This window comes from Trachypithecus francoisi, unplaced genomic scaffold (genome assembly GCF_009764315.1).
Source record: "Trachypithecus francoisi isolate TF-2019V2 unplaced genomic scaffold, Tfra_2.0 Lachesis_group12, whole genome shotgun sequence".
In the NCBI taxonomy this organism is placed as follows: domain Eukaryota; kingdom Metazoa; phylum Chordata; class Mammalia; order Primates; family Cercopithecidae; genus Trachypithecus; species Trachypithecus francoisi.
This window is the reverse complement of record NW_022681457.1, coordinates 14,521,637-14,534,883: the sequence shown is the minus strand read 5'-3', so window position 1 is coordinate 14,534,883 and position 13,247 is coordinate 14,521,637. Positions and strand designations below refer to the sequence as shown.

The following is a 13,247-nucleotide window of genomic DNA, read 5'->3' as shown; positions in this document are numbered from 1 at the left end:
TCAGAGTAAATCAGGAGTGAAATTAGGAAATACCTGGAGAACAACTGAAAATGAAAACAATGGCCAAAACTTTTGGAATGAGGCAAAAGCAGTAGAAGGAGGGAAATGTATACCTGCAAGTGCTTATATTAAAAAAGGAGAAAGATCTGACATCCACAACCTAATTTTATTTTCATGAACTAAAAAAAGGGAATCTTACAGAAAGTGATTAGGAGGGAAATAATAAAGATTAAAGTATTAATAAATAAAATAGAGAAGAAGAATACAAAGAAAATCAACCAAACCAAGAGTTGGTTATTCTGAAAGACTAACAAAATTGTGAAAACTTTAGCAGGACTGACTAAAAAATAAAGACTCAAGTAACTAAAATCAGAAACAAAAGCAGGGACATTATTACCAATTTTTACAGAGGTGAGCCACAGCGCCCAGCTGGATGTTTGTATATGGTGTAAGGAAGGGGACCAGTTTCAATCTTCTGCATATGGCTAGCCAGTTATCCCAGCAGCACTTATTGAATAGGGAGTCCTTTCCCTGTTGTTTTTGTTAGTGTCATCAGTGACATGGTTTGGATGTGTCCCCACCCAAATCTCAGCTTGAATTGCATCTCCCAGAATTCCTATGTGTTGTGGGAGGAACCCCACAGAAAGTCAGAATTATTAAGTAAAAGGGAAACAGAACTAAGAATTTTAAAAATTCACATCCTATCTACTTTGGAAAAAAATTAGAAAGCCTGTTCTGGATAAAACAAGGATAGAGATAAGCAATCGATTTATGAGATTAGTTTGGATTGGTCATGTCAACTGAAGGCAGGACCTGCTGTCCAAAACACTGGAAGAATGACCCCAAAGGCATCTCAGAGATCATAGAGGCTGCTCCTCCCATCACAGACTCAGAGTGCAAGGACCTGGGGAGCAGAAGGGATCTTTGATACCAAGTGCCCCTAACCTCTAGGCTCAGTTCCCTGCATGCTATGATTGAGTGTGTCAATACATTTTATCTTTCGGGAAGGCAGAGTAGATCAAGGATACAGCTATAACTGGCTTATGAATAGTGATCACTCAATTTTCAGAGAGTGGATGTTTGGCATCATAAGGTTGGCACAGTCACCTTAGTTTTGTGTCTAAACAAAATTATGAAAAGTTTTTAGTTTAGAAAAATAGATAAAAAACAGTAGACTCCATTTTTTAAAAAGAAGAATATTGGTTTTTAGGCCAATGTATGTTTATAGGGAGAAAAAATCAGGTTACCTTCAAAAGAACAGGTTTTTAGATGAATTGTTTCCTAATTTAGCTTTATACTATTATTTTTTAAACCAATGCCAGTTTTTAAATTGCTAACTATAATAAATTGTTTCACCACGAAATAGGAAGAAACTTAAGAAAAAATTTTTTTTAATTATTGAGGTATCTGTTGCCTAGGCTGGAGTGCAGTGGTGGCCTCATAGCTCACTGCAGCCTCACTCAAACTCCTGGGCTTCAGCGATCCTCCCACCTCAGCCTCCTGAGTACTTGGGACTCGTAGTCCCAAGATCAGGCCACCACGCCTGGCCACTTAAAAAAAAAAAATTATAGAGATGAAGTCTCCCTCTATTGCCCTGGGGGGTCTCCAGTTCCTGGGCTCAAGGGAACGTCCTGCCCTGGCCTCCCAAAGGGCTGGCATTACAGGTTTGAGTCACTGCACTCGGCAAGGAAGAAACTCTTAATAAAACATGCTCCCTCACCTATAGAATCTTCCCGTTTTACTGCATTTACAATCTCAATGTAAGATTGATACCAATGCCTAGCACTTCATCAGTCATTATTGCTCTGAGGTACTGAGCAATTCACTACATTCGCTGAAATTTGATGTTTCTACATCTAAGGAGAAATATGAATACCATGAAAAGTTTATGGGAAGATAGCTATTCTATGACGACACCGCTTCTCCACTGGTAGTTGTGATCTCAAATGGGGGTGGCTTTTCCTGCCAAACCAGTGGTCCCACAGCTTCTGGAGTAGGGGCTGGTGTTTTCCTGCTCCTCATTGCCCCTGCCAAACCATTCCACCTGGCTCATCCTTTAAACCCTTAGTTTTAACCTTCCAACGTCAGGTTATCCTAATCCTTGAAGACTTTTATCTCCTCGTTTGTTCTCTTTCCAACAACACTCCTGTCATCGTGGGAGGCGTTTAGACTTCAGGAATTCCTGTCTATACAATATTTTCGCTCAAAGACTCGGAGAGAGAAGGACGACTCACAGCGTCACAGTCCACATTCCCCACCAGGCGCTCAGAGATATGGGATACGTTCCCGGTGGGCATGGCGGTGTGTGTAGTCAACCACCACCGCGGAGTCCAACGCTTCCCGCTGAAGAGTGAGCTTATAGACATTTTCCATTCGCATTGGAGGAAGTGGAGTCCAGACACATTCTGAGCCGAGGGCAAGTTGGCTCAGGCGGGCGGACGAGTGAATTCTGGGAACTGTAGTCCATCAACTTCATGGAGTGGCGAATCCTTTGACGCCAGCGGTTGAACCGGGGAATTCTGGGAAGTGGAGTCCAGACGCTCTGTGGAGGCGCGAGCGGTTCCGGTCTGTGAGCCTGAGGTTGCTGCTTAACCGCGTAGTTTGAGCCATTTCTGCGTCTAGCGGGCCTTCTGCACTTGTCACCTTTGCTTGGGGTCGCAACGACCGGATGATCGATGATCCAAGCAAGGGAAAAGAAGCCTTGGCGGAGAGCGGAGGTTTGGTGGAACGGGGAATGGGGTTTTGTTCCCGTCCACGAAGCTTTCTGGGATGGGGGTGCTGTGCTCGCATCCCGGGGGGTGGAATTGGCGGGATCCTCTGTGCCCTGCTCTGAGCGTTTCCAGAACTTTGACCTCGCTCAGCTTGCCTCCCTCCCCACCCTACGTGTGCGACCTCTTTCTCGCAGTGTGACGTGGAGTGTTACTCAATGCCCTTATACTTTCCATTGCTATTTTTTGTAATGGGGCCATTAGAACCATCCTAGTAGAATCGTTTTTGGGAACTGAAAGAGGTAAGGCAAATGAGAACCTTAAAGCAGCCCCTGTCACTTGGTGACTGGTGGTCTCTTTTTAACTTCCCGAAGAGGTCAGGTCCCCGGGTGGGGTCATAGCTCCAGCTGCAGGGGCCCTGGTCCTTCTCCCTAATCCCTGCAGGACGCTGGATGATCCCAGGAGGCCTTCTGACCTCTTTTTTAGGAAAGCGAGAATTGCGTCCGCCTTCCGCGAAGGGCGGGGAGCATTTAACTTTTATGGGGGACCGCGATGCAGCCAGGGTATTTCACAACTTTCGCCTTCCCCAGCCTGACCTTTCTAAAAGAGCTGCAGGAAGGGGACTTCTTGACTACTGAGGGCAAATCTCTATGTGATTGGTCCTTGATTTTTTTCTTTTACAGAGATGTTCACCTCAACCGAGAGTGTGTCCTCGGGCATGGGTGTTGATAATCATTAAGGCGTAATTGGTAGCTTCATTCTAAGTGCTTTATACAAATAAATTTAGGCCACACTGTGGCTCTGTGAAGTATTGCTTTTCTCAATTTTAAAGATGAGAGTGAGACACAGGGTGCATAGCACCCAACTAGTGAGAGGTGGAGCTGGGGTTGGAACCTAGGCAGTCCAGGTCAGAGCCTGAGTTGATCATCTCTTGGATACTCATTGAGTCAGAGGAACTAGCTGGACTTCTGGGGAAAGCAAGTTAGGACTACATTGAAAGGACGCTGAGAGCAAGGCTCATGGGCTTGGACTTCTAGGAATTTAAAAAAATTTTTCTCAACTATTTTGTTTCACGTTTTCCAAGTATTTCGTATTGTTGTGGAACTGTATCATTGTGGACCAGTCTAAAATGCGAGAAATAGGAGTAGAAAAAGTTTTTAAATTACCCATGAATCCAAGATGTAAAGATAGTAACTGTTAAGCTTCTAATTGATTTCTTTTTAGTCTTTCTTTGCATCTATTTCTGTATTTGTTTATAAACATTTTAAAAAATTGTTATATTTTAATATATGTCTTTATAGAAAATTTTAAATACTGCTAATAGAGAATAAACTAGTGAGGCTGGTTGCGGTGGCTCATGCCTATAATCCCAGCATTTTGGGAGGCCAAGGCAGGTGGATCACTTGAGGTCAGGAGTTTGAGGCCAGCCTGGCCAACATAGTGAAACCCCATCTCTACTAAAAATACAAATATTAGCTGGGCGTGGTGGCACATGCCTGTAGTCCCAGCTACTCCAGAGGCTGAGGCAGGAGAATTGCTTAAACCCGGAAGGTGGAGGTTGCAGTGGGCCAAGATCACGCCATTGCACTCCAGCCTGGGCAACAGAGTGAGACTCAAAAAAAAAAAAAAGAATAAACTAGTGAACTGCCATATTATATCATGCTCAATTTTATCATTCCCATTATCCTTATGACTACTTCCTGATATTTAAAATATTTTCATTTTTATATCATTTAAAAGCTATAGAAAAGTTGCAAAAATTGCATAAGGAGTTCTCATATACTCTATCCAAATTTGCCAATTGTTCACATTTTTACCGGTTGCTTTGTTGATGACCATCAGCCAAATACCACCAGTAACATAACTAACCAGAGACAGCTGACTATAGCTTTCTGCAGCAAGGAAGCCCACATACCATGGTAAATGTGGGGTGTTTTGGTAAGAGGTATTTAGGAAGGGATGGTATAGGGTTTCACATAACATGCTAGATAATATTAGATATTAAATAATATTGTTATCTATTACATATCAGATCTGTTAAAAGACTACTAGTAGTTGTAGTGTTACTCATTAGATAGTGGTTGGATAGCATATTACCTAACATCCTGTTATCTAATTTGTAGGTAGATATTTAAATTTGTTCAATTTTTCATTTAAAGTCCTATGCCAGGCACGGTGGCTCATGCCTATAATCCCAGCATTTTGGGAGGCCAAGGGGGTGGATCACCTGAGGTCAGGAGTTCCAGACCAGTCTGGCCAACATGGTGACACCCTGTCTCTACTAAAAATATAAAAATCAGCCAGGTGTGGTGGCACACGCCTGTAATCCCTGCTACTTGGGAGGCTGAGGCAAGAGAATCACCTGAACCCAGCAGGCGAAGGTTGCAGTGAGCTGAGATCGCACCACTGCACTCTAGCCTGGGTGACAGAGCGAGACTCCATCTCAAAAAATAAAAAAATTAAGTCCTTATGAGTGTCCCATGCCCCACCCTTCACCTGCAATGCCATTCAAAGTCCAGTTTATGCATTGTCTTTAGTTGTCACATTCCATAGTTTCTTTAGTCTGGAAAGATTCCACAGTCTTTGTCTTTTATAAACATGGTATTTTTTTTAAAATAGGAAAGTTATTTTGGAGAAAGATGTTCATTTGGAGTTTGATATATTTCATGTTTAGTTTCAGATTGTGTATTGTTGGTAAGGATATCGCACAAGTGATGAAGTTTCCTCTTTATTGCAACGTAACAGGGTTCACATGATGTCGGTTTGTCCCTTCACTGGTGATCTCAACTGTGTTCACTTGGCCAAGATGATGTCTTTCAGATTTGTCTGCTATAAAGTTACCTTTTTTTAAAAAAAACTAAAGTTTCTTATTGGAAGATATATTATTAGTGAGCATCCTACTAAAGATGAGCTTCTGGTTCTCTTCATTTATTCATTTGTTTGTTCAACTATAAATCTGCCAACAATATGGACTCGGAATTCACTCTTATGAAGGTAAATGACACGTGGATTAGCAATTTTTTTTTCAACTCTGTTGAGGTATATTTTACATAAAGCATTCACTCATTTCAGGAGTACAGTGATCTTTAGGAACTTCGTAAAGTGGAGTAACCATCATCATAATTCAGAGTCCCCCAGTTGGACTCTGTGCCCATTTACAATTAAACCTCATTCTCACCCCAAATCTGGAGCAACCACTAGCTTACTTTTCCTCTATGTATACATTTGCCTATTCGGACATTTCATATAAGTGGAATCATATAATCTATGGATTTTTGTGACTAGCTTCTTTCTCTTAGCATGTTTCCAAGGTTCATGCATGTTGTAGCATGAGTTGGTCCTTCATTCCTTTTAATTTCCAAATTAGATTCCATTATATGGATATGCCATGATTTTTCTATCCATTTACCCAGAGGAAGGCATTTTGGTTGTGCACAGTTTTTGGATTAGTATGAATAATGCTGCTGTGATCATTCATAATGCATGTCCATGTTGCTACACAGCATCCCCAGCCACCTTTTCATGTCTCTCTTTTTACTGTTTCTGGCATTTTCCAGGTACGATTCCACCTTCCTTCATGCTCCATTACTCAGGACTCTGAAGATTCCAAAAAGTAGGAGGAAAAATGACCATGTTCAAGGTGAGTAGAGCTCACCTCTCTTGCTATTAAAATTCCATCTTATTGCTCATATTGTTATACATTTTTCCCTGTCTTGGGAAGACTCAAGGAGGAAAAGGGCATTTGGGACCTGTTATGTGCCAGTTGCTTCCTTTGTCTTTTTTGTTGGCTTTGCATTTGGTTTTTGGTTTTTGTTTTGTTTTTTACCGTTACATTATGGAGTAGAAAAATCAGTAGGAAAGAACAGTGCTCCCACTTCTTTACCTCCTTGCTCTCAAATTAGCCTGTTTTTTCCTCTTGTGCTGTTCCTTGTACATTTGTAACTGTATTTGTATTGATGATGGAGTTCCTTGTGTCAAGAGTGCACTATACACCAAGATAACATGTCCTTCTGGTTTTATTCATACTTGTCCATCAGATAGTTAGTCCCCCTTTCTGTGGAGGCCCACATCACACATGTTGGCTCCATCCCTCTTAGATGCTCCGGGGAACCTCTGACCTACTTCACCCACTTCCTGAGTCCTCTGGCCCTAGGAATGAGCTATTACTTAAGGTGTCTCAATCAGCAGATCATGCGCCAAGCTCCTGTGTTTCCATATTCTGTCCTCTCTGTCTCAATCCATGCAGCCAGCTCACATCTGGAGGGGTGGCCTGTGTCCCACTTATCATTCTGTCTTCTTTATAAATCATCAAGCTGCTGTCCAGCCAGCCTGCGTCCCCAGGCTGCCATCACTGCACTGGGCCAATTGCCCAGGATATAAGTGCTCCCCCTTTGCCGGTCCAGAGTTCTGTCAAATTGGACCCTGCTGGCTGCACCAATTCCATGGAACAGGTTCACTAGTTACAGACCTGGCAAGCCCACCATGAGAGAGCACACTCATATATGACAAATTACATAAAGCAGATTTATTACATATAAGTAGCAAGGGACAACAGAAGCCTATGATCCACTGTGAACCAGTCCCCCAAGGCTCAAGAAAGCTGCCTAGAGTGGGTGGAGTCATGACTGCACATGCCCCATTTTCACCATTCCTGAGCCACCCCAAGAGGCAGCCTGTCCCAGGTTATATGCCTCAGGGGCAACATTACTTACTAAGCAGTTCCTCCCTAACTCAAGATATTATCTTTTATGGATTGGACTAGGATCAAAGAAGATATAAAAATAAAAAGATGTTATCTTCCCTAGGAAGGACATTGCATAACTAGCATATTTATGGTTATTCTTGAGACCTGTAAACAAGAAAGTGGGGAGAATGGATCCAAGGCCACTTTGAAAATAGTTACTTAAAACCTGTTAATTTGGCAAATACTAAAGAAAAGTGGTAGCATTCAGGATTTGGGTCTGAGAGAGGAGGACAATAAGCCTCAACAAACAAGGTTGAGACTGAGTTGCTCATTGTTGCTGGGGCAACTGGGGCAATTGGCAAGATTCATTGAAACCTATATAGGTGTAGCCCAGGATGCACCATTTGAAATCCTAACGGGTTACTTACAAGGAGACTCAGTAAGTGCACAAAGTAAAAATACAGGAGGTCTTTTTCATGATTGCACTTCTGGTGGAGCTCAGGAAAATCATTGTCAGGATACAGACAGAATGAGTGGGCAATCTATAAGTTGACCTCCACTTCTCCGCCTGCTCAATGCCACTCCTCCCCTAGTAGTCCATGGTCATAGGATTGAGGTTACGTATCTTGATGTTGTAGGAGGCAGTGACCTTCGAGGACGTGGCTGTGTTCTTCACTGAGGAGGAGCTGGAGCTGCTGGACCCTGCCCAGAGGAAGCTGTACCAAGATGTGATGCTTGAGAACTTCACAAACCTGCTGTCAGTGGGTGAGCACAGGCACCCTCTGTAATGGAACATCAGGCCCCAGGAGTGGCTTTGTATCCTAGAGTATTCAAGTTTGTGTATGCAGTGGGAACCTACATTTCCAATAAATTTTACCTTGATATTACCTAGAATGAATTGGGATTAAGCACATGACTTTGCACATTCACAGGGCATCAACCATTCCACCCTTTCCACTTCGTAAGGGAAGAAAAGTTTTGGATGATGGAGACAGCAACCCAAAGAGAGGGAAGTTCAGGTAAGAAGCAAGCAGCTGTGCATCCCTGTACATGACTTGCCCATTTGTTTTACTTCTGACTGTGCCCACTTACATCACCCTGATCTAAATTGCCCAATCTCTTTCCTGGTTTATTACAACCCCTTTCTGGCTGGTGGTCCTGTTCCCTCCCTTCCACCCTGATATCTGTTTTTCTCAGAGCAGCCAAAATGATCCTTGGGAAATGCAAGTCAGTTTTCCACTCCTTGGTCCAAAAGCCTGTATGGTTTCTTTATTGGCTTTTAAAGACCCTGTGGTCTGTTCTTCATCCCCTGCTGCCTCTTGACTACATCTGTCTTCTCCCCCTTGCACCATCTTTTCCAGCCATGTTGTCCTCCCTGCTGTTTTTCTGTCCTGTCATGGACACTATATTCCCCGTTGCTGGTAACAACAGACTTCACAGATTAAACAACAAACATTGTTGTTCTTTCAGACATGGGGAGGACGGTCTCCCACCCCTCCCCCTGGAAATGAGTGGCCAGCCACAACCCTAAATCATATTGTTTCACTATCCAGAATGATCCAGAATTGGCACCCTAACAAACAAAGTCACTGTCCTCCAGCATGATATGTCAGGATCCTAGAGATTACCCCTCAGATGCTGAGGACAAAGTCCTGACCTCTTTTTACTTAGGGTAACTTCTATATAAGGATATACAACATAAATACAGACATATAAACTATTGATTTTGTTATTGCTTTTCCTTAAATTTCCCTTTGTACTTTATATTTCCCTTTGTATTTTATATTTCGCTATGAACATTTAGTAATTTATCATGCAATTTATCATGCAAGATTTTTGACTGACCAGAAAATTCCTTAGAAATAGTAACTAATTAAATGTATATATTATATCAATTTTTTAATTGAGTCTATTACTTCCATCAAGGATTTTACATATGAGACATGGTGGGGTTATAAATTGGTCACATACAAACTAGAAAACAAGATGCTTGGGGAAAACATAAACTGAACATTCATTAAAGTTGAATGCCATATCCTAAGTGTGAAATCTTTAAAACACTGAACAAAGGCTTCATTTGTCCACATCTCTTCATTCTGTGTCCTTATAGGAGGCAAGACTGTTGTGGAAGCAGGACCACATGAAGACTGCCCTTGCCAGCAAATCTGGGAACAAACTGCAAGTGACTTAACCCAGTCTCAAGACTCCATCGTAAATAATTCTCACTTCTTTGAACAAGGTGATGTCCCCTCCCAGGTTGAGGCAGGACTATCTATAGTTCACACAGGACAAAAACCTTCACAGAATGGGAAGTGTAAACAATCCTTCAGTGATGTTGCCATCTTTGATCTTCCTCAGCAGTTACACTCAGGAGAGAAGTCTCATACATGCAAGGAGTGTGGAAAAAGCTTCTGTTACATCTCAGCTCTTCGTATTCACCAGAGAGTTCACTTGAGAGAGAAACTCTCTAAGTGTGACATGCGTGGTAAGGAATTCAGTCAGAGCTCATGTCTGCAAACTCATGAGAGAGTCTACACTGGAGAGAAACCATTCAAATGTGAGCAGTGTGGGAAAGGCTTCAGATGTAGAGCGATACTTCAAGTTCATTGCAAATTACACACAGGAGAGAAACCTCATATTTGTGAGAAATGTGGGAGGGCCTTCCTTCACGATTTCCAGCTTCAGAAACATCAGAGAATTCATACTGGGGAGAAGCCATTCAAATGTGAAATATGTGGTAAGAGCTTCTGTCTTAGGTCAAGTCTTAATAGGCATTGCATGGTCCACACAACAGAGAAACTGTACAAATCTGAGGAGTGTGGGAAAGCCTTCATTGATAGGCTAGATTTGCATAAGCATCAGATGATTCACAGAGGACAGAAACCGTACAATTGTAAAGAATGTGGGAAGAGCTTCAGGTGGTCCTCATATCTTTCGATTCATCAGCGAATCCACAGTGGAGAAAAACCATACAGATGTGAGGAGTGTGGGAAGGGCTACATTAGTAAGTCAGGTCTTAACTTGCACCAGAGGGTCCACACTGGAGAGAGACCTTATAATTGTAAGGAATGTGGGAAGAGCTTTAGCCGGGCTTCAAGTATTTTGAATCATAAGAAACTCCACTGCCGGAAAAAACCCTTCAAATGTGAGGATTGTGGAAAGAGGCTTGTACACCAGTCATACTGTAAAGACCAACAAGGAGACCACAATGGAGAAAACCCATCCAAATGTGAGGACTGTGGGAAGCGCTACAAGAGGCGCTTGAATCTGGATGTAATTTTATCATTATTTCTAAATGATATGTAAGTTGTACATATTTATGAGATATGGTAAGAAATTTTAATATGTGTATATAATGTGTAGTGATCAAATTGATGTAATTAGTGTATTACCTTAAACATTTACCATTTCTTTGTTTTGGGAAAATTCAAAATCCATTGTTCTAGCGATTTGAAAAGAACCAATAAATTATTGTTGATTATAGTCACCTTTGGTGCTTTAGAATACTAGAATGTATTTCTCCTATCTAGCTGTACTTATGTATCGTGTTACCCAATCTTTGGCTATCTCACCTAACCCCTACACTTCCCTGCTTCTAGAACTACTGTTTTACTCACTACTTCTATGAAATCAACTTTTTTAGCTTCCATATGGGTGTGAGGACAGTTGGTATTTATCTTACTTTGCTTAGCTTATATTTAACATAATGTCCTCCAAAGCTCATCTGTGTTGCCATAAATGACACAATTTTGTTTTCTTTTTATGCCCAAAGTGTATTCTATTGTGTATATATGCCACCTTTTCTTCATTTATCTATTGATGGACACACAGGTGGGTTCCATATCTTAACTGTTGTGAAGAATAGTGCTCCAATGAACATGGGAGTGTACATGTCTGTTCCACATACTGATTTCCTTTGCTTTGGATATACTCAATAGTGGGATTGCTAGATCACTCAAATCTTATGCCTCAGAGGCTTGACATAAGAGCAAAACTATGGAAGTGTGGCTAGGGTGGTATGGCCTCGCACCACCTCAGGCCTCAAGTCCTCAACTGCACCAGAATGTCCACGTTGGACAGAATCCTTAGTAATGAGGTGTGCGATAAAGTCTCTGCTCAGTTGTTTATAATCTCATCTGAGAGTTCACAAAGGGGCAAAACATTAAAAAGAGGCATATGGTAAGCACTTCAGTGTATGTTTATATCATAATTTATCACAGGCCATACTGGTGATATATTTCATCCAGTCTTGCAGGAGAGAAAACATTTAAGTTAAATTCAGTGTTTCACCATAGCTCAGCATACTCCCATCATCCTGGGACCATCATAGTAGAGAACTCTTGTAAATTGTGCAGTAGGGTTGCAAACAGAACTTTGACATTTACACTTGTCATTCAGGAGAAAGGCCTTAGAATAAGAGTTTGTTCACACATTTACAAAACCCTAATGATGAACATGTCAAAATTGATGACCACTAGAATGTCAACTACAGGTACCATGTTTTCTGCATCTTCAGGACCTTAACACTGATTAGCACTTATGTGTTTAGTATGTGTTAAATGACTCAAAAGGAGAAAATACGATATTTTAAAATTGTATCTAGGAGAGGAAATCTACAAAACATAATTCAGAGACACCTGAGTTAAAATGCAGACTATACTCAGTACTGCAATCCAAAGCATTATTTTGGGTAATATTACCCTATCGTACTTGGCTGCTGGCTTCCCCTCATCCTCTGTTCTGAAGTTGGATTTTTACTACTAGTGGCTTTGTCTAATGTTCCATTGGTTGCATACAATATAAATTCAACAATCATTTGTAATTCTTCTCACACTACAGGCTGAAAATGGTTTGTTAACTTGGCAATAACAGTCCACTGCATATTTCACAATTACATTTTTTCAACAGTGTTAAGGCAAAATTTATAGTAATTTTACGTGGCAGATGTAGTTACATTGGAAAAAACTTCCTCAGTTCTGAATTCACATGATTTATTGTGTATTTTCACACAGGCTTTGATATGATGGCCTTCTAATTGTGGTAGCATTTATTTTATCAAACAACTCAGGTAGAAGCTATGCCAATTTGACAATTTTTGGAAACCTAACCTAATATTCTCTTCCTATCTCTATGAAATACTATGAGAAACCTATGGGAGTTCGGTAATTTCATCAAATGTATCCATGATTGGGGTAGGAGTGACATTTACGTGCTCTTCTTTATTGTTGGCAGTAAAAAGAAGTCTTTTGTAAGCAGTGTATATCAGAATGTATAAGGTACAAGTGTTTTACCTGGAAATGATGGGATAGGAAATTATGATTATGATGTTAAAACTGTGAAAAGTAGAAAACCACGTGGATGATATCACCCCATTTTAAAATGGAATATTCTACAATAATTTATGTGTAAAGCATTTATTCCTATAACACGAGACCAATAAAATGGTGGCACCAGATATACAGTGAAAGGAGAAAAACATAATGTGAGCTTTGTGAAATCAGACTGTAACCTTCATAACTTAATCAAATATCTTTGTGTGTTTCTGAGACTTTTTAATGTGTATATACGTAATTTGTGAACAAATATTCTTTCCTCTGGCAATGAATATTTGCTGCTGGTATTTTTCCATTTTATAATTTCATGCATTTTTAGATTTCTCAGTGAACATCAGTTTTATCAAAGCAGTAAATTTTGTGCAATAAATTTGCAAACTTATTAATGTTAATCACTTAACCTATCAGGACTCAGAATCTCAGAATAAAGTTGCTCTATATTGTCATATGACATAAGTTCACAATGACTAGGGTCCTGGAAGTAATTTCAAAATGAAATATTCTCTAGTTGGGCCAGGTGCG

At 40.9% G+C, this 13,247-nt stretch overlaps 1 protein-coding gene across 3 annotated transcripts; it reads left to right on the top strand.

The window, feature by feature from the left end:
* Positions 1 to 2,537: 2,537 nt before the first annotated feature.
* ZNF230 (zinc finger protein 230) lies at positions 2,538 to 13,176 on the top strand. 3 transcript variants are annotated; one of them, XM_033224839.1, is made up of 5 exons: positions 2,538 to 2,717; positions 6,266 to 6,348; positions 8,031 to 8,157; positions 8,325 to 8,411; positions 9,503 to 13,171. In XM_033224839.1, exons 2-5 carry the CDS (start codon positions 6,334 to 6,336, stop codon positions 10,696 to 10,698), a joined length of 1,425 nt encoding a protein of 474 aa, XP_033080730.1. In that variant the 5' UTR covers positions 2,538 to 2,717; positions 6,266 to 6,333; the 3' UTR covers positions 10,699 to 13,171. The 3 variants fall into 3 exon arrangements, with proteins under 3 accessions (XP_033080730.1, XP_033080731.1, XP_033080732.1); XM_033224840.1 differs by lacking the exon at positions 2,538 to 2,717 and adding an exon at positions 5,068 to 5,702 and having other exon boundaries at positions 9,503 to 13,176; XM_033224841.1 differs by lacking the exon at positions 2,538 to 2,717 and having other exon boundaries at positions 5,719 to 6,348; positions 9,503 to 13,176.
* Positions 13,177 to 13,247: the final 71 nt, after the last annotated feature.